The 22,357-nt window shown below is 45.3% G+C and overlaps 1 protein-coding gene across 6 annotated transcripts; it reads left to right on the plus strand.

Moving 5' to 3' along the window:
* The first annotated feature begins 4,327 nt into the window (after positions 1-4,327).
* On the plus strand, positions 4,328-18,212 carry CLSPN (claspin). Of its 6 annotated transcripts, XM_068994365.1 has the most exons (26): positions 4,810-4,921; positions 5,143-5,272; positions 5,771-6,234; positions 6,552-6,719; positions 7,332-7,421; positions 7,637-7,709; positions 7,966-8,074; positions 8,616-9,172; positions 9,634-9,825; positions 10,262-10,473; positions 10,846-11,048; positions 11,219-11,283; positions 11,674-11,879; positions 12,464-12,624; positions 12,721-12,947; positions 13,142-13,256; positions 13,933-14,014; positions 14,322-14,416; positions 15,017-15,181; positions 15,275-15,396; positions 15,658-15,785; positions 16,086-16,191; positions 16,276-16,358; positions 16,547-16,708; positions 16,907-17,042; positions 17,807-18,212. In XM_068994365.1, exons 1-25 carry the CDS (start codon positions 4,868-4,870, stop codon positions 17,018-17,020), a joined length of 4,083 nt encoding a protein of 1,360 aa, XP_068850466.1. In that variant the 5' UTR covers positions 4,810-4,867; the 3' UTR covers positions 17,021-17,042; positions 17,807-18,212. The 6 variants fall into 6 exon arrangements, with proteins under 6 accessions (XP_068850469.1, XP_068850470.1, XP_068850466.1 ...); XM_068994368.1 differs by lacking the exon at positions 4,810-4,921 and adding an exon at positions 4,328-4,397 and having other exon boundaries at positions 6,555-6,719; positions 16,907-18,212; XM_068994369.1 differs by lacking the exon at positions 4,810-4,921 and adding an exon at positions 4,330-4,397 and having other exon boundaries at positions 16,907-18,212.
* Positions 18,213-22,357: the final 4,145 nt, after the last annotated feature.

The following is a 22,357-nucleotide window of genomic DNA, read 5'->3' on the forward strand; positions in this document are numbered from 1 at the left end:
GGACACCTGTTGCAGTGTTCAGCCACCCGCAACATGTTCTTCCTCACGTTAAGGCGAAATGTTGTGTTTTCGTTTATGGCCATTGCTCCTCATCCTGTTGCTGGGCATCACCAAAAAGATCATTTTCAGTGGTATCCAGCAACAGGATGAGGAGCAATGGCCATAAGCGAAAACACTTCCTCAACATGAGGAAGAGCTTTCCATGAGGGTGGCTGAGCACTGGAACAGGATGCCCGGGGAGATCATGCAGAGACATTCCAAACTCAGCTGGATGCATTTCTGTGTCACCTGCTCCGGATAACCCTGCCTTGGCAGGGCATTGGAGTGGATGATCTGCCGAGGTTCCCTCCAACCCCAACAATTTTGTGACTTGGTGAAAAGAGTCCGGCACCATTCGCTTGGCACCCGCCTTTGAGATATTGGTGTGGATTGATGGGATCCCCTCTCAGCCTTCCTTTCTCCAGAATAACCAGGCCCAGCTCCAACAGTCTCTCCTCATGAGATGCTTCAGACCACCCATCATCTTTGTGGCCTCTGCTGGACCCCCTCCAGTAGCTCCTTGCCTTTTTTGTCCCGAGGAGCCCAGAACTGGACACAGCACTCCAGGGCTGAGTGGCAGGACTCCCTCCCAAACCTGCTGGCTCTTCCCAGGGTGCATCCCATGCATGTGGTCCCTCCAAAGCTGCCTCAGTAGAGGTGAGAGCTGCTGCCCCTCGGGCACTGGGAAGGAGGGAATTGTCTGTACCTCCACTGTTCGTTCCCAAAACCCGACACCTGTTTGCAGGTTTAATAATTAACCCAGAACTCCAGCACGCTCCATGACAGCTACCCTGATGGTGCCTGCCCGCCCACAGCGGTGCCACTCCAGCTTTGCCAGTCCTCCACTACTCCCCAAAACCATGAAATTCTCCCTGCCCAATTAACGACACCCTGAATAACTCCCAGTACCAGCTAAACAGCCCCAGTGGGGTTTAAAACACCCCAAAACCCAGGATTTGTACAAGTCAGGTGAGCCACAGCACTGAACCTCTCGGGGCTGTGACCACCAGCCCTTGAGGTGCTCCCTGGACACAGAATGGCTGATGATCCATCAGGGCTGGAGACCCATGAGCTGCTGGCACAATCATCGACAACACCTAGGAGCTGTCTGGGAAGCACCGGCAGTGGGAACCTGCTGTGCTCCACTGAGCGGGGCATTCAGCTCCTGAGTGCACCTTGCCATGGCCACGGCCCCTTATCCTCACAGACAGTAAATTTGTCTTCTGTTAAAGAGACAACACTTCCAGCCATGTGCCATTAAATAAAGGGCCTAGGGACTTTTTGCCTTTTGAAGCAGTTCACGCTATTTTAGTGAGCTGCTCCCTTGTGCACTCCCTGGGTTCTGTTTAAGCAACAGCTCTCTGCTGACTCACCAGAATGTGAGAAGTCAAAACATTTTATAAATAATAAATGCCTAGTCCACTTTATTTGCCTTTTTTTAACCTGTGAGGCTGATATTTTCCAAGTTAAAACATCAAAATCTATTTTAAAATGAAATGAAATCTGAGATTCTCATATAGATCTGAGATTCTCTCATAATTCCCTGACGGCAGCTGATGAACACCTGAGGAAAAAACCAGTTTTACCAGACCAGTAACAAACTCCACAGTGTCTGGCAACATTTCCATGCTATTATTCGGCATGTCTATGTATAAAAAACACGTATGTAGGGCTACACAAATAGTACTTTAAAAAAAAACTCCACCAAAGATACAATTTCTGTCTCAAGAAATCTGCAACACAAAGGCTCAGTCCTGTAAGATGTTGAGTGTGATAACTAAAGCCTTTACTTACTGCATTATAAATTCAATTAACTTGATAAATATTACACACATATTGAGACATCCCAACTGCCACAGCAGTCAGAACCTTATTTCTCTATGTTAACCCATCCTTTTATTGAAAACAGCACATTTCCATGGGCAAGACTGGATTTGGGAATGACAGACCAGAGTTATGACAGGATTAGTTCTGAAAATTTGCCTCTAAACGCCTCATCTGATCCAAGTTGGGGAAGGAGTATGTTATTTAATAAGAAACAGATTCCCAAACCAGCTTTTATAATATAAATATCTTAATATGGTGCCTGATCCAGTGCTAAAAGTCTGTGTTCAATTTAGAACCTCCTTAATAGCAAACGTTTTACCTGTTCCATGGTTGCCTCTGTGTGCCAGGTGTGACCAACAACTCGGGATCAGAAATTACCTAATAAGGCCAATCTTTTTGCCACCTTTTTCTTGTCAGCTGACTCTGACTTTCATCCTGACGCAGCAATGGGAGCACAGCCCTGAGGAGGTGTGTTTGTGCAGAGCCAGCATCTGTCCCCCTGTTACTAAACACTAGCTATTTAATTAATTACTGTAGCTCCTGCAGCAGCTACAGGAAAGCAGAACTGTGGTGTTTGCGGTGGGTTTCATGGGCATTAGCTTTTCTCACTTCCTCTGTTCTCAGGCTTGTTGACTCCATGAGAACTGCCATGGCAGAGCAGTCCCTCTGCTCCTTGTTCCTGACAAAACCGTAGCTGGTAGCAAACACCCCCAAAACTGTGTCTGGTATCAAACACCCCAAAACACGTATTTTTTTCCTGGGCTTGCCTTCAGTGACGGCAGATTCCCACTGGGTGACTCAGAAGGAAATGTATTACAGCAGCATGTTCTACAAAGTAACTGGAATGGTGGAAAAGTGTCAAACATCCCCAGTTGTAGTTCAGAACGGGGTCCCTGACACTGATCCCAGCTCAGGGCTCTCCCTCCAGCTACTTGCAAAAGAACCACAGAACTAATGGCAGCAAAAAAGGATAAAGTAGAATATTTTCATACTTGGGTTGAGTCTGTACGAGAATATCCCTGTACGGGCCATTCACCTTCCAGCTGGACTCGACGATCCTTGTGGGTCCCTTCCAACTTAGAATATTCTGTGAAATCTGTGAAGTATGAAGTGATTTGCATCTGTTGTGTAGCTCTCCATTGACTTACGTGTTTTCAGCAAGTTCTTCTGGCTTCAGAAGCCTTTCTTTTCTTCCCTTAAGGAGCATACAGCAGCAAGCTTAAGTAAAGAAGTTAATAAACAACTACATAATGAGACTTGATGACTTATGAGAGGTAAAACTTAGATCCTCTGTATGTAGAGGGTATACTCAGAAATTCAAGGGAGAAATTGAAAGAAAAGGAAATAATTTACCCTAAAGGTTTGAGCCTTCATTCATCTAACATGAGTGGGGTTGGCTCAGAGTGTCTGTACAGAAGCCAATGGAAAACACTTATCTTTTAAAATCGAACACTGTTGACAGTAATAGCTGCGTGAATCTAATACCCATAAACTCGACTCGTGTGCTCCCACCCGCACGGTCACCTGAAGACACGACATGCAGCATATCCCGAAGGTCAGAACGAAACATGGGCTCTGTTTAACCCATGAAATAACGTGAAACGTTTTGGCAGCAGAGCCCCGTCCCCACAACGTCGATAACTGAGAGAGCTGTAATTCCCCGGGTCCGTCATGGTCCCTCCCAGACCCTCCCGTCTCCTCACGTTCCCGCTCGGTCCCTCACGACACCTCTCGGCCCCCCACGACTCCTCTCAGTCCCCCACGTCCCTGTCGGCCCCCCTCGGCCCCTCATGTCCCCTCATGTCCCCTCCCGTCCCCTCATGGCCCCTCCTGTCCCCTCCCGTCCCCTCCCGTCCCCTCATGGCCCCTCCCGTCCCCTCATGTCCCCTCATGTCCCCTCCCGTCCCCTCATGTCCCCTCGCGTCCCCTCATGGCCCCTCATGTCCCCTCGCGTCCCCTCATGTCCCCTCCCGTCCCCTCATGTCCCCTCATGTCCCCTCGCGTCCCCTCCCGTCCCCTCGCGTCCCCTCATGTCCCCTCATGTCCCCTCCCGTCCCCTCATGGCCCCTCCCGTCCCCTCATGTCCCCTCATGTCCCCTCGCGTCCCCTCCCGTCCCCTCGCGTCCCCTCATGTCCCCTCCCGTCCCCTCATGGCCCCTCCCGTCCCCTCATGTCCCCTCATGTCCCCTCGCGTCCCCTCATGTCCCCTCCCGTCCCCTCCCGTCCCCTCAGGGTCCCGCCACAGCCCAGGCGCGGGGAGCGCCCCCGCCGCCAGGCGGCGCCACAGTGCGCACGGGCGGCCTGACAGTGGGCCCCCGATTGGTCCGTGCGGAGGGGGCGGGGCTACGGGGAGCCCCGCCCAGCGGAGCGGCGAGGGGAGGGGCTCGCTGTGCCGTCCTGGGCAGCCATTGGGCGATCCCGGGCGGGGGCGGGGCCGGGGCAGCGCGCGAAGGCTCGAAGCGGTCCCCGGGCGGCGGGAGCGCGGGCGGGATATGGCGGCCGTACCGGTAACAACGGAGGATCCCGTTGAGGTGAGTCCTGTCACTCTGCATGGCCGGCCGGCCAGCCGGCTGGCTGGCTGCTGGCGGTGGAGGCAGCTGGTGGCTGCCTGTGGCCTTGCGGCTTCTCTGGCTGTGGCGCGGTGGAAGGCCGGGAGGGACAGCGAGGGAGGTGGCGGTTCCAGTAACCGTTCCAGTAAGGTGCCCGTTCGGGTAGCGGTGCCGGTGGCGGTGCCAGTAGCTACCAGCCACCCCTGCCCGCCGCCCTTGTTCCCGGGCGGTCCCGCGCCGTCAGCGGGCTCGCCCCTCCTCGCAGACTACAGCTCCCAGCATGCCCCTTGCCGGCCGCGGGGAGCGCTGGGAAGGCCGCGCTCGGCCGGTCTCTGCGGGCGCGGTGCATGCTGGGAGGGCTGCTAGGCCCGTGTTGACGGGTCCGAATAAAAATCAATAAATAACGCAATAACGAGAAAAGTCGTTCAGTCCGAATACAATCACATCAGCTTATGTCGATTCTGTTCTTCTTCTGTGCAAATTCGCTTTTAATTACTACCCCACAAGTGAATATCCATTTGTATTGAGAAATACGGTAAACATCAATAATAAATATTACTAACTATGTAAATACCCGTACCGATAGTTAGAATATAAGGAGACTGCATGTGTATCTCGTTGTGTGTGAGGGCTTAGCCAAGGTTTTGGAATTAACTTGGATGCCAGGAGTCAGGACTACATCTACAATATTTACCCCAGTAGGAAAAAATCATATTTTGCTTTGTAGCTTCCGCTGGCAGATTTGAACCCAGACTTGCAGAAACCCCTGGACAGCGACTCTGACAGTGGCCAGGGCAGCTGTGAGACGGCCTCCCCGGGTCCCCCTGGCAAGGGCACTGCATCCTTCGAGGACAGAGGTCTGTAACATTTCTATGAAATTGTTTTTCTCCAATCCTACATTTTTCGTTTCATAAATACCTTTTAGGAGGTTGTCACTGCTTGACCTGCAGGAATCTAAACGCTGTTGCTCAGAATGTGGGCAAGCTTTAAACCTCTGAAAAGTGTTTTTTGAGCTACAGAAAGAAAAAGAGTATATGGGCCGTGTCTTAATTACTTATTCACTTTCTTTTCTGTTTTGTTTAATCTGTGTGGTGTGATTTTTATTACCCTTTCAAGGCAAGACACTACCAGTGAAGGATTTTCAGCTTTGCCCTTTTTTTTTAAAGGTTAAAAACCTGTAACATCAATTTGGGTTAATTAAATGCTGTTCTCTGGGGAGAAGTGGGTTTTGAGAAGTTGGGTTCAAGCTCATTTGCTGTAGATGGTGACATATGTGACATTTAACAGATGTAGATTTGGTTGTTTGTTAATTAACTCGTGGGATTTTCCTGTTCTATTTTCATATCTTTTACCAGATTCAGAGGAAGAGATTTTTGTGCGTAAAAAAGCAAAAAACAAGAAGGTGCTCCAGGACAGTGAGAGCGAAGAGGGGGAGGATGGAGACTTGTCTGTGCAGGAAGATGCTTTGGGTGGAGACAAGGGAAATGGGGAGGAGGAAAAGGAGAACATTGCTGCTGAGAAGAACAAGAAATGCCATCGGATCCGCCCGGCTCTGCTGGACAGTGATGACAGTGACACTGGTGACCGGTTGCAGATTGAAAACCTTGGAACAAACAGGATGTCTGGCTTGCCTGAGGGTGAGCTGGAAGAGGAGAGACCCCTAAAATCTGGGAAAAAGTACAGAAAACATAAACATAAACAAGATGTCGAAGAAGAGCCAGCCAAAGAAGCTGTAGGAAAATCCAGAAGAAGGAAGAAGAAGGAGAAAATAATGGAGTCCATTAAACAGTTGAGAAAAGAAAAGAAGCCTGTGGCAGAGGTGGGTATTTTGGCAGAAAACTCAGATAATGTCTCAGCTAAGTCCAATTTATTATTGCTTGTGGTTATTCTGTTCCAAAGCTTCAGTGTTGTGTCCAAATTCCTGCAGCAGGTTTGGGATCCACAGAGATCCATGCAACACCATACAGGTTTAACCTGCAAAGTCTGCAGATTCATTTCAATTAAATTACATTAAATTTGCAGTTTATGGAAGTACAAAACCTAACGCTTGATGATTTAATGTCATTTTAAATTAATGTCAAAGAACCAAAGGGACCCTCTGAAAGGAATCACACAAATAATTTATCCTTCTGGAAGCAGGTGGATGGTGGTGAGAGGTTTCCCTTCAATGACAGTGGATGTCTTCTGGATGACAAGGAGCTCTTTGATAATGGCTTGGAAGAGGAGAATGGTCAGCCCCCTGAGGACCAAGAGTCCCTAGAATCCATACGAGCAGCTGTGAAAAACAAAATAAAACAGTACAAGGTAAGGGTTGACCGTGATACAAAATAATTGTAAATGTACTCTCTCTCAAACTGATAGAAAATGGGTTTAGATGGGATACTGGGAAGAAATTCCTCCCTGTGAGGGTGGGGAGGCCCTGGCACAGGTGGCCCAGAGAAGCTGTGGCTGCCCCATCCCTGGAAGTGTCCAAGGCCAGGTTGGGTGGGGCTTGGAGCACCCTGGAATAATGGAAAGTGTCCCTGCCCATGGCAGGGGGTGGGACTGGATGATCTTTAAGATCTTTTGCAACCCAAATTATTCTATGATTACTGAATTTAGCAAGACTTTGTACCTGACCAGGTTCTAAAACTCTCTTTGACCATAATGGAGTTGTACTGCTGTGGCAGAGGAGAGAAGAGCCTTCTGGTTTTTGTTGTTAAAGATGGAGGGATGTTGTCCTGGCAAAATTAAAAAGATAATGCTGGAGTTGGAGCTTTGGAAATCGGCCCTTATGTGGGGTTTGTGGTGGTTTATGAGTACACTTGCTGGCTTTGCTGACCAGTGATGGTTCTGTGCAGTTATTTTTGATGTGCTTGCCCTTGATAGTGCCAGTGTACTGAGAGAAATTGTTGAATTTCTTCTTATGCCCCGTAGAACAAAGAACGTTTTCCTGAGGGTGAAGGCTACAAACACGTATTTGATGAGGAGAATGAGGAGCATGTATTGAAGGAACCAAAAAGGAAGGTGAAGTCTTCTGCTTTTTAAAGCTCTGTATTGTTGTTTGTCGTGACTAAAATGGTTTTGTATCCACAGTGTGGTTTTTGTTTTATTTTTAAACTGGATGCTTTATTTTGACTCCTTTCTGTTTGAAAGGGAAAAATAAGGTATTTAAGAAGTAGAGAGAGAGAGCCCTATGTTTTGTTTCCTGACTTCAGAAGCCTTTCTTTTCTCCCCTTAAGGAGCGGAAAGCAGCAAGATTGAGTAAAGAAGCCCTTAAACAGCTACATAGTGAGACCCAACGACTTCTTAGAGGTAAAACTTAAATTCTTTATACACAAAGGGCTATAAACTGTTCAAAAACTTAGAGGAGAAATTGAAAGAATTTACCCAAAAGGTTAGAGCCTTCTCTGACCTAGCATGACTTCTTTAGAGTTGAAGGGTGCAAGGCCATTTTTGTTGAAGGACCTGTTAAAGGTACTTTTGTAACTAATGAAAATAAAGATAGTTGTTATCAAATAAAGGTTTCAGATGATGTTTTACATCTTCTCTCACTGTCTTGCTCTGGCAGAATCATCCGTGTCTCTCCCATATCATGTGCCTGAGGCCAAAAGTGTTCACGACTTCTTCAAGCACAGACTTCGACCAGCATGTCAAGGAAGTGCCATGGCCCTGCTGAAGTAAGGACTTAAACCTTCCTCATACAATTTTTTCATGAACTTTAAGCATCTCTAGCTTTTCTTTTGAGGATAACCAGACTTTCTCAGGCTCCTTTAATTCCATAAAAGTAGGAAATTAGGAGAATGTCATTGCTAACATGAGGCAATGCTGCACTCCTGACACAGTCCTATTGCTGAAGTGATCAGGGCCAGGAGTAACTCAGAGGAAGGAACTTAGTGATGCAGAGTTATTTTAATGGGATTTAGGGTGAAGTCCAGCATTTTACTTGGTCTGTTTCTTCCCTGAGTAATGTGTAGTAAAATACTGAAGCTACAGTAGTCACAAAATCCCTCAGGAATTTCATACTGTGATACTGTAACCAGTACAAAGCTTTTACACTTCCTTAAGTTCTCAGGATGCAGTTTTCTAGATTTGTCCTTCACCTCTTCCTACACATCAATGACAATAATTAGGAAATGGTTTCTTCCTCTCAGTTTGTCCTCAACCTCATCTCCCTTTCACACTAGCCATGGGTGATATGTTTCTTTTTGCCTTTGTTAGGTCCTCTAAATACCAGCTGCCCCTAAATGAAGAATCTGCAGCCACTGGGAACTTGAGCAAGGATTGCAAAGATGGGCCAATGGAAGGTGATCAATCAACAGCTGCTGAACCAGAAAAGAACCTGGCCAGAGATGTTGATGCTTCTGCAACTGAGCCCCTTGCTGCTGTAGGGAAGAACTTGGCAGAGGACTGTGCTGAGCAGCCCAGGCAGGATAGGGAGGATTCTCATGCAGTTTCAGAGACTGTAACAACTGATGATAACGCAGAGGAACAGCTGCTCTCCAACTGCCTGAGCACTGACTGTGGTGAGCAAAAGGAGAGTGAAACTCCTCCAGCATGTGGAGATGCCCTCATGCAAAGAGGGGAAACAGCACCAGATGTACAAGGTGAAACAAACAGTCAGCAGGTGGGGCCTGGACTGGTGACACAGCCTGAAAAAGTGAGGAAGTCCAAGCTGGATAAACTTCGTGAACTGGGAATAGATGTGTCCATCAAGCCAAGAATCTGCTCCGACAATGAATCCTTCATAAACCTTGATGAAGCTGATTCAAGTAAAGGTATCACTTGTGTTGTAGTCCTCAGCAGTGTTGATCTGAGCTTGGCTGGAAAATTCAGAAATATTTAGGTGATATAAGAGTCAGGCACATTCACTTACTAGTGTGGATTGTTTGAGTCATGTTAACAGAAATCTAGAATTGCCTGGTGGCTGGGAGGCTGGGCTGGAAGTGAACTGAAGTCTTGTGGATAGTCAATGTTGGTAGTCAATGGTAAAATAATTTAGTATTAGCTAATATCAATTAAGTACAAGCTACAGCAAAAATATTATATGGTGGTTCATTATTAGTTGAATAGAATAGTTTTGTAAATATTTTAATATTAAAGATTTAGCTTTTAAACTATCTTTGGGGGAAAACCAGCTCAAGACCTACTCTTACTACAACTTTAACAATCAATGCTTTTACTTGTTACATTAACATTTTACATGTTACACATTAATTTAATTAATATGTATTTAAAGAACTAGAAGCCCTGAAAGCACGTTTCTTGAAGCACACTCTCCAGACATCGAAATCCAAAGTGGAACGGGCCATAAACATGAACATTATCCGTAAGGAAACGACATCTGATGGGAAAGAGGAGCTGAGAGCGGATGTGGTGCCAGCAGTTTTGGCTGCAGAGAGCCTGGAGGAAACTGTCCACACAAAGCCAGGTTGGTGGAGGAGAAGAAGTGATGAGGATTGAATTGGAAAACACTTTTGTCTTTATTTTCCTCTCTCATGCTCCATTTCTCAGTGCTGCCCTATGAAATACAGGTGAAGGGATCTTCATCCGGGAGATTACTGTTTGTGTTCCCTCTAATGGATAGCCCTGTTTTAATAAAAAAATTCTTGGTGGACTGCTTAAATAGAGGTGGCCTGTGTAGGACAGCCTCAGTCAGATCTTTGGGACTTTGGTTCCTTGGATTTTTCATGCTTCCATGAGAAGCTGTGGTTGCCCCATTCCTGGAAGTGTCCAAGTCCAGGTTGGACGGGGCTTGGAGCAACCTGGGATAGTGGAGGGTGTCCCTGCCCGTGTCAGGGAGTGGAATTGGGTGAACTTTAAGGTCCCTTCCAATGCAGCCATTCCCTGATTCTGTTCCTGCTCAGGTGAAAAGCTCCAGGCCCTGAAGGCCAAGCTCCAGGAGGCCATGAAGCTCCGCAGGACCGAGGAGCGCCAGAAGCGGCAAGCGCTGTTTAAGCTGGACAATGAGGAAATGCTGGAGGAGGATGAGGAAGAGGAGGAGGAGGAGATGACAGATGAGTCTGAGGAAGAGGAAGAAGAGGAAGAAGAAGAAGAAGAAGAAGAAGGTGATCATGAGGTCTGTATGCAACATTTTTCCATAACCTCATCAGCTTCTCCATTCTGCTTTCTCTCCCCAATGGAATGGGCCTTTTGTACACTACGAATTAGGGAAATTGATAAGGATTCTTCCTAGAAGCTAAAAAATTGCTGTAGTTGGCATATTCAGGGATTGAATTGTCTAATTTTGAGTTCATGAGTATTTTCTTGATTTGTCTAAACACTATTAAAACCAAATAGAAGTGTTTAAAAGATTCTGATGCCCCTTTCTCTTTTTATAAATCCTTGGCTCATTGCTGGCAGGGCCAAACAGGTCACGTGCCTGACCTGGGGTAGGGTTTGCAATGGCAATAATCATTATATCTGTGCTGTGTTTGGGGATGTTTATTAGAATTCAGAATTTCTGCTTGATGAAGCTGAGGAAGATAATGAAGATTCAGAAGAGAAACATGTTGAAGATGGTGATAAAGAAACCGACAAAGAATCAATTGATGGAGAAAAGCTGGAGAAATCTGAACACTGTGATTCTGTTCTAAAACAGCCTTCAACAGAGTCTACATTGATCCTTTTTAAGGACAGCTCCTCAAAAATGGGGTAAATAATCCAAGCCTTAAAAATGGTGACTGAGAAATTTTAAATTTGATCAGCATGTGTAGGTGTCTTTATTTAAAGTCCCTTTTATAAGTATTTTTGTGTTACCTTGGGGTTTTTTTGCAACTCATCCTGAATTTATTAGTAAACACCTTTTATTTAATGAATTGCAGATATTCTCTTCCTGATGAGAAACTGGAAATGGAAGAAACTGCAGACAAAGGACCTGCCAAGTTAGGTAAAGTAGAAATATTGCCCTACATAGCTGCTTTTTTTTTTTTAACTTAGCACATGTAAAAGTTTCTATTTAAGATTGGTGTTCAGTCTTTATGTTATTTCATCATCTGTATAGTTATACAGTATGATTTTAAAAATTTAGATTGATGAAAAAATGGGAGGGCTTGAAAAAACCAGAGGGGAAAAAAGTTCAAAATAATACTGGAAGGAATATGAAATTATATAAGATGAAATTCAGTAAAAACGTTTAATATGCATCCTATGAGAAGAAGATCCAACATGACCACAAAATGAATTTTTAGCAAGGTGTCAGTGTTGCAAAATGTTATATTGAGGTTTTACTGGATCACACACACAAAAAAATGTTAAACACTATTTTTTTTATTTCCAGAGGATGATGATTCATTTTCTCTGCCAACCCTGGCAAAGGAGAACAGCCACAACAGCAGCTTTGAGTTCATTGGCTCCATGATCCCATCCTACCAGCCCTGTAACAAACAGGCCTCGCGGGGAGGGAGCTTCTTACCTGCAGCAGGAGGGTTCAGATCACCCTCCCCAGGTTTCTTCAAAACAAGCTTTATCAGCTCTGCTTCCAAGGTGAGATTCTCAGTCCTGGTTGTGTGTTACATTTAACACAGTGGGTAGTAAATAAATGTATTTTATCCTGATGGTCAGATCTATCAAAAAAATCAAGCCAGACAAATGCTTTGGTATCAGTAAGATTTCAGGAGAGCAAACTGTCCCTGGGATTTGTGTCCACATTGGAATGGATAAAAATGACATTATAAAATTTATATTCTAAAGCATCAAAGAGAATATGCTATAATCTGGTTATATCTAAAATATGTGCATCATGTATGTGGTTTTTAAGAATGCTTTTATGGGCTACACAACTTATGATGTCAGTGAACTCCTGTGGGGTATTGGAGCAGCATGGACATAATTTGACTCTTGCATGGTTTGGGTTGGAAGGAACCTCAAAGCCCATCCAGTCCCACCCCCTGCCATGGGCAGGGACACCTTCCACTATCCCAGGTTGTTCCAAGCCCCATCCATCCCAGCCGGGAACACTTCCAGGGATGGGGCAGCCACAGCTTCTCTGGGAAGTCTGGTCCAGTGCCCCTTGCATTTAAATTTAGGCTTGCTAAACAACTTAAATATTTTTATATTCCCTTGACTAGAGCTCTGGAAAGACCTCTGAGCCTTCTCTTCCCATAGAAGATTCCCAGGACCTGTATAATGCCTCTCCTGAGCCCAAGAGGTTATTTCCAGGGGCTGGGGAGTCAAGGTTTCAATTTTCCCTGGAAGATGACACTCAGAGCCAGCTGCTCGATGCAGATGGGTGAGTGATGGGTGCAAAGGATGGTGTTTTGTGCCTGTTAACAGAAATAGGATGTGCAGACCAGCACGATTTTTCTAACTACAGTCTTTCTTTCAGGTTCTTGAACGTTGGACAACACAGGAATAAATACCAGTCCTCAAAGCATCAGCTGCCACTGGCTAGCATGGATGAGAATGCCATGGATGCCAACATGGATGAGTTACTGGACCTGTGTTCTGGACAGTTCAGCAGCCAAGCTGAGCATGTGCCAAACACCAGCAGCACCAAAAAGCAGAACATGGAGGAACTGCTCAATCTTTGTTCAGGAAAATTCATGTCTCAAAGTATGTCCTGAATTCTCTTTTCAGCTTTGCTGGTTACTTGATTTAGAAGTTTTTAGCTGAGGTAACTTCACGTCTGGGCACTGATGCCACGTGTGGAATTTTGTCTTTGTTGGGAGCATGTGCATTGTTATTTCTAGGATGTTCTCTGACACTTGAAGAGCAGAAATAAGTTGCCATCTTATTGCTTTCTGTAGCAGGTTCTCCAACATGGGCTTCTTCGGTGTCTTCCAAGGCAGAAAAAGACAGTGACATAGAAGATCCAATGGCAGAGGCTCTGGAGCTCTGTTCAGGCTCCTTTCCCACAGACAGGTTAGCATTGCTCTTCTAAAATTTACAGAAGTTTATTCTGGTAACTGTCTTGTTTCACTCTTAAAAGTGCTTTCTTGTTTGACATCAATTTGCTGTCAGCGAAAGTGTGCTTTGTTTTGGAGGTGGAGGGGAGGATATTGCAAATTGCTCAACAATTACTCTCTAATTGGCAGCATAAACTGTTTCCCACAGCTACTGTGAAGGGAAATTCTTTGTCTTTCACTGATAGTGCAAGAAACAGTGAAGAACTTCCATTAAACTGAGAAAAGATGATTAAAAGTGGGACTTTTGGAGTCTGTTCTGGGCTGTTGCCAAACTGCCGTAACCAAGTGTAAAGTTGGATGCTTGGAGTTTTTTATTGACTAAGTTGGAAAGTGTATGGCTGCCTGACAAAAGGATAATGAGGCTTAACAAGTGGGAGTGTTAGGGGGATCCATGAGAAATTTGAGAGGGGGAAGAAGAACTGGAAATTAGTACTTTTCCTATGGTTTCTGCAAGTAAAAATCTGAGGTCTTAAAACATCAGCACTAATGGGGCTTTGGGGCATTTATAGCTAAATGCTGCTGGGAGATTGTAGCTCTGAGCACTCACAGGGAACTGCCTGGCAGCAGTTTTTTTGCCTTGATTTCCTGGAGGCAAAATGAAAATGCCTTTCTCCCATTTGTATTTTCCCTAGGGAAGAGGAAGAGGAGGAGGAACAAGAAGAACTTGGTGGTTTTCAGCTTTTAACAGATGATGAGGCCTTTGCAAGTGAAGAGGTGTGAACTGATGCAGCCAGGCAACTGCTGGATAAAATGGATATTTCCATTTATCTTCCTAGGTTTTTAATATCTCCATCCATGCAAAGTACTACAACTCCCCTAACAAGCTACTGAAACATTTTTCAGAGCAAACTTTGGATCATTTAAAAGATCTCCTTAATATAATGGTACAGTGAAAAATGCAAATCCTCTGAAATATGCCTGGTGTTTTAGTGTGTTGTTAATTGAAGAACAGATGAATCTGTCCTTACAAAGCAATCCACTCTCAGAAATTCCTTATTTCTGAAAACTTTCTCTTTGACAGGATGAAAAAGGTGAAGATAGTGCTGCTGAAGAAGCAGAAGTGAGTGATGAAGAGGAAGAACTGCTGAGACATAGACCAGGCTCGAAGAAAAAACTGTGATTATTTTTTTTTTAATCTTAATTACCAGAGAGAATAGATTTTTTATAGCACTAGAAATGGAGTTTGGAATTGTTCCCTCTCCAGCATTGTTAGCTGATGTTTATATGGTCTGGTTTTCATATGTCTCTCTTTTTTTACTTTGGTGCTGTCACGTTGCATGAGTTGAACTGAGTTGCTTGTGGGTTATAGATGATTTCCATTGTAATTTTCATTATAAATGGAAATCAAAAAACTGCAATAAAAGCAGTGCAACGGTTTTTTGACCAAAAAAAGGGATGCAAGAATATTGTTGTCATTCCTCATGTCTTAAGATCTTATTTGTTCTAGCAAGTAAAACATAGAGTTGACAGTTATTGCCATCATCTTTGGCAAGGAATCTGGTGGATGACAATGATTTGGGGTGCTACATGATGTCAGGCTGTGTATGTGAGTGTGCAAGAACTCAAGGCTTGGTCTTTCCAAAAATGGCTTGAGAAATTACGATACATCCTTAGGAAATGTGTTAATTTTATGTCAAAAGACAAATCTTGCTTTTTGAAGATTTGTATGATGGCTCTTATGCTCTCAAACTGAACTCTTTCAACTTCCTTTCATAGAAAACTGCAAGATTTCATGGAAGAGGAGGCAGAGCTGTCAGGGAGTGATGTGGGAAGTGAAGATGAATATGATGGTGAAGACCTGAACGAATATGAAGAAGAGATTATCGATGAGGAGCTCCCAAATGAAGTGGAACTAGGAAACCAAATACAGAAATTCCACATGTCAGTGACATTATCAGTAGATATTTGGGTGTGTGAGGCCCTGGCTCTGGGGTAGAGCCCAGACTAACCTCTCCCTGTCTCCTGTGCTGGCAGGAAGGCGATGCTGGACGATGACAAGCGCCAGCTACGCCTGTACCAGGAGAGGTACCTGCTGGATGGGGACCTGCACAGCGACGGCCCGGGCAGGACCAGGAGGTTCAGATGGAAAAACATAGGTGACCTATGATCCAGAGTTAATAGAGGGGGGAGAAAGATTGGAAACAGAGCTTGTGTCTGGGAAATAGCACTTCGTGGTCCTCGATAAAGTATTTCAGGAGTAAATTGGGGGGATGATTCTGGGTTTTTTGTTTGGTCAGGGGTTTTTTGCCTTGTTTGTTTGATTGGTTTTTGGTCTTGGTTTTTTTTGTTGTTGTTGTTGTTTTTTACTGGCCTCCGTTTTCAAAATTCATAGCTAACAGTCTTGTTTTGTTGCCTAGATTTTGCTTCACAGATGGACTTGTTTCAGAGAGATTCAGATAATGATGAGGAGAATGAAGAGTTTGATGAGACAGAAGTGAAGTGGAGGAAGGAGCGATTTGAGCGAGAGCAGTGGCTTCGTGAGCAGGTACTGGTGAGCTGCCAGAAAGGCTTGCTCAGTCTCTGTGTCATTGCTGGATGTGAAATTGTTTACTCCTCAAGCTAAACTTCAGTATTAGGTCAGATTTCTCAGCTAAATGTGATGCTGTTCATTAATAGAACAAGGATGAAGAAGTATCTAAGAAATTGCAATAACCTCCTACAGTAGAAAGTAAATAAAAATTAATTTACATGAAGAAAAGAATTGCTCTACTTAAAATACTGAATGAAGTGTCCATTTGTAATATGAATTTTTTCCATTTTACAAAGTGTCTTCTCTCTGCTACAGAAGGAAAAAAATAAAGAGCAGGAGGAGGAAGAGGAAGAAATTGGTGGAGACAGCGAATTCATGAAACTGGCAAAAAAAGTGACTGCCAAGTCCATGCAGAAGAAAGGTGAGCTTGATTTTTATTGAAGTGACAAGAAAAGAAGAGAAAGAAAGAGTTCAAAAACTGACCTTTTCCCCATGTCTCTGCCAGCCAGCCCAGCAGTGGTGGCACAAGACACAACTCTGTTACCCAGGAACCCATTTGAAGCCTTCAGACCTGCCAGTGACATCCAGGTGGGTACCAGGCCTCAAAAATGGCATTTCCCAACACAGCCAAGTCAGCTGCCCCTGAATTCTGGGCACTCCTGGTTTGTGGTGTTGTTACATGTGAGTAGAGAGTAGATTTTCTACGAAGAGTAACTTACTAAGTAACCTGCCTTGTTCCTGAGTGTGGTTTAATGCAGCTTTTCTTTGCCTTTCAGATAAAAAATGGGTCACTCTTGAACAGACCTAAAGCTGTTCTTCAGAAACTGGCAGCAATGTCAGATCTTAATCCAAATGCCCCTCGAAATTCAAGGAATTTTGTCTTTCATACACTTTCCCCAGAGAAGAGTGAAGAGGCAAAGGAGAAATCAAAACCTCAGGTAAAGATCTGGGTGGCAGGTGCTGCCAGTTGTGGAGATTATTTGAATATACAGGCACTGAACTCTGCCAAGCAGTTAAGAGTACTGCTGTCTTAAATATTCCCTATGTGCTCTCACATCAAATAATTCTCTCATAACTCAGAATTTAAACCTTTTTTTGGACATGTTGTGTATTCTAATGTATTTGACCCCCCCTAGGTGAAGAAGAGAGGCCCTTCTGTAGTGATGACATCAGTGGCGAAGCGGCCCAGGGTAGAAAGCTCAGAGGAAACCAGTCAAAGCCGCAGCATTTTCCAGTACTTGGAGAGCTGAATATTCCTGTTTGGAGCCAAAGGTTGTGTCTCCTCTTTGCCAGCTGCAGTTTATTTTGCCAATCTGCCAGAAATCACCAGGCAGGGAAACAAATAGGTGCCACCTCATTCACAAGTTCCAGTAATTTCCAGGCAGTGGTTTTGTGCTGTTTTTTCTCAGTCCTCTGTGGCAAATGGGAGCACAAAATCCATTCCTGGTTTGGAATGAAATGCTGACTTGGTCTTTCCCAAGCATTAAGGAAACTTCCAGTACTGTGGGCTGTCCTCATAGGTGCAGCAGAGGTATCAGTTCCACCTGGAAATGCCATAGGTGTGACACAGAAATGCCTCAGGTAGGTGTAAGCACAGAAAAGGAGGGATTTCTACAGCTGTGGGAGAGAATGAAGCAGTGGTGGCTATGGCAGAACACTTGTTTACACTTGCAGCACAAAATTTTAGCTGTGTCTTCCTCCAGTGTCTTATTTTCTTTGATGTTGAGCATTTATTAAGCTTCGCCTTTTAAGAAACTCTAATTTATCCTTGAAATCTTTACTTTGTGGAAAAGGTACCAGTCTCTTCTGAGGCAACATGAGAAGGGCTTCTTTCCAAGTTTTTATTACTGTTGATGTCCTTAAACTTGCAATTGAAAGTATTTGTGCAGAGGGAAGAATGTGAGTAACATGTGGGAAAGGAAAAGGAGGTTTGGGGGGGGTTTATTTGCATTGGTGGGGGGAAAGTTGCTGGGGTTGGTTTGGTTTACCCAGCTTCAGGCTATCTTTAATCATCCATTCTGTTGTTTTCATTGAAGCTGCACTCATCCAAGAGAAAACCATCCATTGCTGAGCAGCCAGTAAGGAAAGGGCTGCCCTAGGATGAGGGAATTAATAAAGACCCATCATTCACAACTATTCTAAATGGTGTGAGAGAAACTTGAGCCAGAGTATCCAGCATTCCTGATGTATCTGCTCACATGTTGAACGTGTTGGAGAGCAGATAATGGTGACACAGGGTCCTGCTCTAAGACTAAACACCTCTGGGACTGGATGTCACATACTTACGGTGCCAATGCCATCAGAGAAGTGTCTGAGCTGTAAATTTTGTAACATCGTGAGCACACGCCTGGTGTGCTGTGTGTAAAATATTTTATTGTACAGTATGTTATAAAGAATTGTGGTACTAATCCAAGTGCAACTTTACAATAAAACGTGGTTTTAATTTTGGAGGCAGTTGGAATTAATTTCTAGGATTTCACTCAGTTGTATACATGTCTTGGGGGTTTTTTTTCCCCAATATTTTTTATTTCTGTCTATGTCTTTCTTTTTTCGTTGCTGTCTTTTTTTTTTTTTTTTTTTTTTTTTTTGTAGCCACAACTCAGCCCTTCACTAGGAACAGCTGCAATAATACTGGAATACAACAAAAACAACCCCTTGTGTTCATTGGAGTGTGGATTTTCAACTCCTCAAGTCTTCCACTTGGGTTTGCATAAAATTCTTGGCCTGAAGAATATGTTTTTTTCCTGCTTCAATAGTTTTGGATTTTTTAGTTCCTAGACAAAACTTCCTTTATCCTTGTCTAAGAAGTGTCTATTTCAGTTCATTACAGTAATTCTCATGGTTACTGTACCTGGATTTGAGGTGGGAGGTTTAAGGAAGAGGAATGACATTTCCTCCTTCATTATCAGACTTTTCTTGAAGGACCACGTAACTAAAAGATTTCTTAACACCCACTTCATTCTTTATCAGTGTTTCACTGATATGAAAGTTGTACTAATTCAGCACAGATTTATTGGGTAAAAACATTTCAAGCTCTAAACTTGGGTGTTTTTCCTGCATTTTGCTCCTGCTCTGCCACTAGAGCGCAGCAAGAGAATATGCTTCCTCTGGTGCAGGGGCAAGGCAAAATCATTAAAGCTTAAACTGTGTCTTGACTCCAGGGGAAATTCTTGCAGTTTTCCATGCTCTGGCATTGCAAAGGATTAAATTTATAGAGACCTATAATTGCTACATTTTTGCATTAGAAAGTGGTAGCTTGAAGAGCACCTTTAGAGGGTTGGCTGAGTTCTGGTGGTTTCCTGGCTTCTCCTCAGCACATGCTACTAGCCATAATTACAGCTTTCATTTTGCTTTCCCTGTAGACTTTTCCCTTTAAAATACATTTTCCTTGTTCCAGAGCCAAGGGTAGGAAAATACTGTTGAGCCTGAAATGCTTGTAAATTGAAATACAGGGACTGGGAAGGTTTCTGGCTGCATTTCCCCCACAACAACTTTGCAGTAGTTCAGGGTTTGGGAGTTGCTGCTGGAAGCTCTGCATTGCACCCCAAAAATTCCTTGCCTGGGAGTAATTCAATGCCAGGGAGTGGGAGCAATGGTAGGAGGCCAGGGACAGGTTCTGTGGGGGTTGGAATCTGAATAGGAGAGTTGAGCCATGTGCTGAGATGTGCCAGACTATCCCCAGAGCTGGGGCTTGGGCCTGGCCCTCACCTGTGCTTCCAACTGTGCCCTGCCCTGTTCCCATCCATCTCCTGGCTCTGGCTTTTCCAGGACTGCCCCCTGCTCATGTCTGGCACATTAACTCAGCTTTGCCTTCTCATTTTCAGGTATCAATTCAGCTCCCCCCTCCTGGCACTGACATGAGGCTGCTGTGCTAACAGGGAGAAAAAGCCTCCCTGTTACTGCTGGAAGTGCCAACAGTGGGCTGGGAAGGAGGGAATGACTCAGGGTGGTGAGGAGTGGGGTCCTGTGCCCCTTGAGCAGAAGCTTCTCAAAGGTTGGACTTGATGAGCCTGGAGGTCTTTTCCAACCTCAGTGATTCTGTGAGATGGTGTCTGCAGGGCTATCCTGGGCTGAAGGAAGAGCTGATTCCACTTCTTCCACTTCCCTCCCTTTTTTCCCCTACTACTGTGCCTTGGGATAACTCGGAGCAGTTCCAACTGAGGGCTGTGATCGGTGATGTTTGGGTTTGACTTTGGTGCAGAAGTGGCTGCAGCCTGGATTTTCATCTCAGTTGGGCAGCTCTAATAACAACACCTCTCTGTGCCTCGATTTCCCTTTCCCACACAGGGGACAGGAGGAATAACCTATGGGATCTGAGCTCCTGATTCTTGACTGCATCACGGGAGCCTTGATGAGAGCAGTGCTGCTGATACACAGTGTTACCTGCTGAGTTTGCAGGGAGCATGAGCTTTTGGAAAACCAAATGATAATCAAGAAATTTTTGAAAAGGACTTAAAAGCAGAGGGAGGAGCAGCCCTGGGTGCGTGGTAAAGGTTGACATTGCAGACACGTTTATAATCCCAGCTCCCGCCGCCGTGCGGCTCCTCAGGGCTCAAGGCACTCACTGAATTATGTTTTCTTTCCCTTTTTTGCCAAGAGACTGAAAAGGGGAGAGAAAAAAAACTATTTGTTTGTCTTGTCTAATTTAATTTATGTTATTTATCAAATAGACAGGTTATTTGGGAAACCAGATGGACCCAGGCTAAAATCATCTGTATTTCCAACATGTGAAAAATTATGTTGGAGTGGACACATGAAAGGCAGCGTGGGGCAGGTTTGGTGAGCACTCACCACGTGAGCTCTGCACCTCATCTGTCCTGGGCCTCTAATCAGTTGTCCCAGACCCATTATGAGGGTTAAAGGACAAAAAGACCCCCAGGCACCCACGGGGGTGTCTTCCAGAGCAGCCATGTCACAATTATTTACCCTCCCTGGCTTTCACCCTGCTCATTGACTGGTGCATCCCTTCCCCAGGGATGGATGGGGGAGGGTTTTTGGGCCTAAATAAATGTTTTAGTTGGGTTTGGGAGCGGAGCAGGTGATGGTTTTGGTGTCTGTTTTTTCTCCTTTGGGTTTTCTTGTTGGAAAAGGCAAAACAGGAAAGGGAGGGCAGCAGGGATGGCTAAAAGGGAGCAGATAATTCAAGAAATAGAGAAATACAGAAGGAATATAGTAAAACCAAGAGCCCTCTGTTACTAATTGGGTGGGCAGCTCGATTGCTGCTGTATTTCCAAGAGCTGAGCCTGGAGCAGTCCCCCGTTGCTGCCCTTCCCTCTGCCCCAGGGCAGGACCCCGGCAGCCAGAGGCACTCCTGGCTGGGCAGAGTCTGGTCAAGCTCCTGGCACAGTGAAGAGCTCTGTGAGCCCTGCAGGGTTTAGTGGGTGACCTGTAAAGCAAAAGTTTCATTCTGTATTAACTATTAGTCATTAATATTAATTCCAGCGCTGCGCGTGCTCCATGCAGACAGATGTTCAGTCCTTGGGGGTTGTTATTTTCTCTTGTATCATCCAGAAGCCCAGTTTAGGGCTGACTCCAGCTCTGCTTCTCCAGGCAGCAGAGATCTAAACCAGCTGTAATTAAAGAAAACGACATAAAAGATTGCAGGGTGTGGGGGGAGGGGGATCAGCAAATCTTACAGCTTTGCAAGAGATTAATTTTATTTTTAGCTAATATTTTTCTCTGCTCCTCAGGGCTGTTTTCATGTAACACGCTCTATGCTGCTTCCCTTGCAGTGGCCCATTGATTTTCAATATTTGATGGTGTTTGTGCACGTGGCCACAGGGGATCAGTATCCAAGGGCCACGTTCACCTGTGTCCTCGCACCCCAAAAGCCACCTGTGGTATCCCAGCCCTTACCTTTGTCCTCTGGGGATGCTGCACAGAGCCCAGAGGTCCCACTCCATCCTGGCACAGCTGCTGTGCCAGGCCAGGCTCATCCCCTTCCAGCTGGAAGGGGACACAGGCCAGCTCTGCAGCATCTTCCTGCACTGCCCAATTTCCAGCTGCCACTTCACAGACACTCTTTTCTGTGCAGGAAGATTTATTAACCACCAAGGCTCTAATGCGGCCTTCCCGGCTGCTCAGGATCCAGAGGTGGCATTTCCACATTCCTGCTTTACACGGAGCCTGAAGGAAACCCTCAACCTTTCCCAAATAACCATCACATTAGAGAAAAAAATGGCTTTTCCTTCCTCCCTCCTGCTCCTCAGTGAGCCTGGATGGGCCAGAGGGGCCTAATAGTGCCTGGGAATGTGAAGTTCAGGAGCTGCTGCTTGGGCAGGCGTTTTCCCAGTCCCAGCTCCAGGCTGGCACTGTGCTGGAAGGGGTCATTGCTGTGACTCATTGAGGCACCCTGAGCCCACTGGCTGCAGGGTTGGGGTGCCTCAAGGTGCCTCAATGAGTCACTCTCAGCAACCTCCCACTCAAGGACCCACAGAGAGGTTCTGGCATCCGAGAAATTTCCTATCCCATCCCATCTAAGCTCCGTGGCAGAGCCGTGGTGACCACAGCTGGCATTTCCCACAGGATGCACATCCCAGCTCCAGCAGTGCCAGCACAGACACTCCAGCCAAAGGCAACGCCAACCC

The sequence above is a fragment of the Aphelocoma coerulescens genome, chromosome 23 (genome assembly GCF_041296385.1).
Source record: "Aphelocoma coerulescens isolate FSJ_1873_10779 chromosome 23, UR_Acoe_1.0, whole genome shotgun sequence".
Taxonomy (NCBI): Eukaryota; Metazoa; Chordata; class Aves; order Passeriformes; family Corvidae; genus Aphelocoma; species Aphelocoma coerulescens.

Coding starts and splice junctions, on each gene's coding strand:
- CLSPN (XM_068994364.1), top strand. CDS start 4,868: ATGTCGATTCTGTTCTTCTTCTGTGCAAATTCGCTTTTAATTACTACC. Junction 10,474..10,845: donor AAGAAGAAGGTGATCATGAG/GTCTGTATGCAA, acceptor GATGTTTATTAG/AATTCAGAATTTCTGCTTGA. Junction 15,397..15,657: donor GTTCAGATGGAAAAACATAG/GTGACCTATGAT, acceptor TTTGTTGCCTAG/ATTTTGCTTCACAGATGGAC.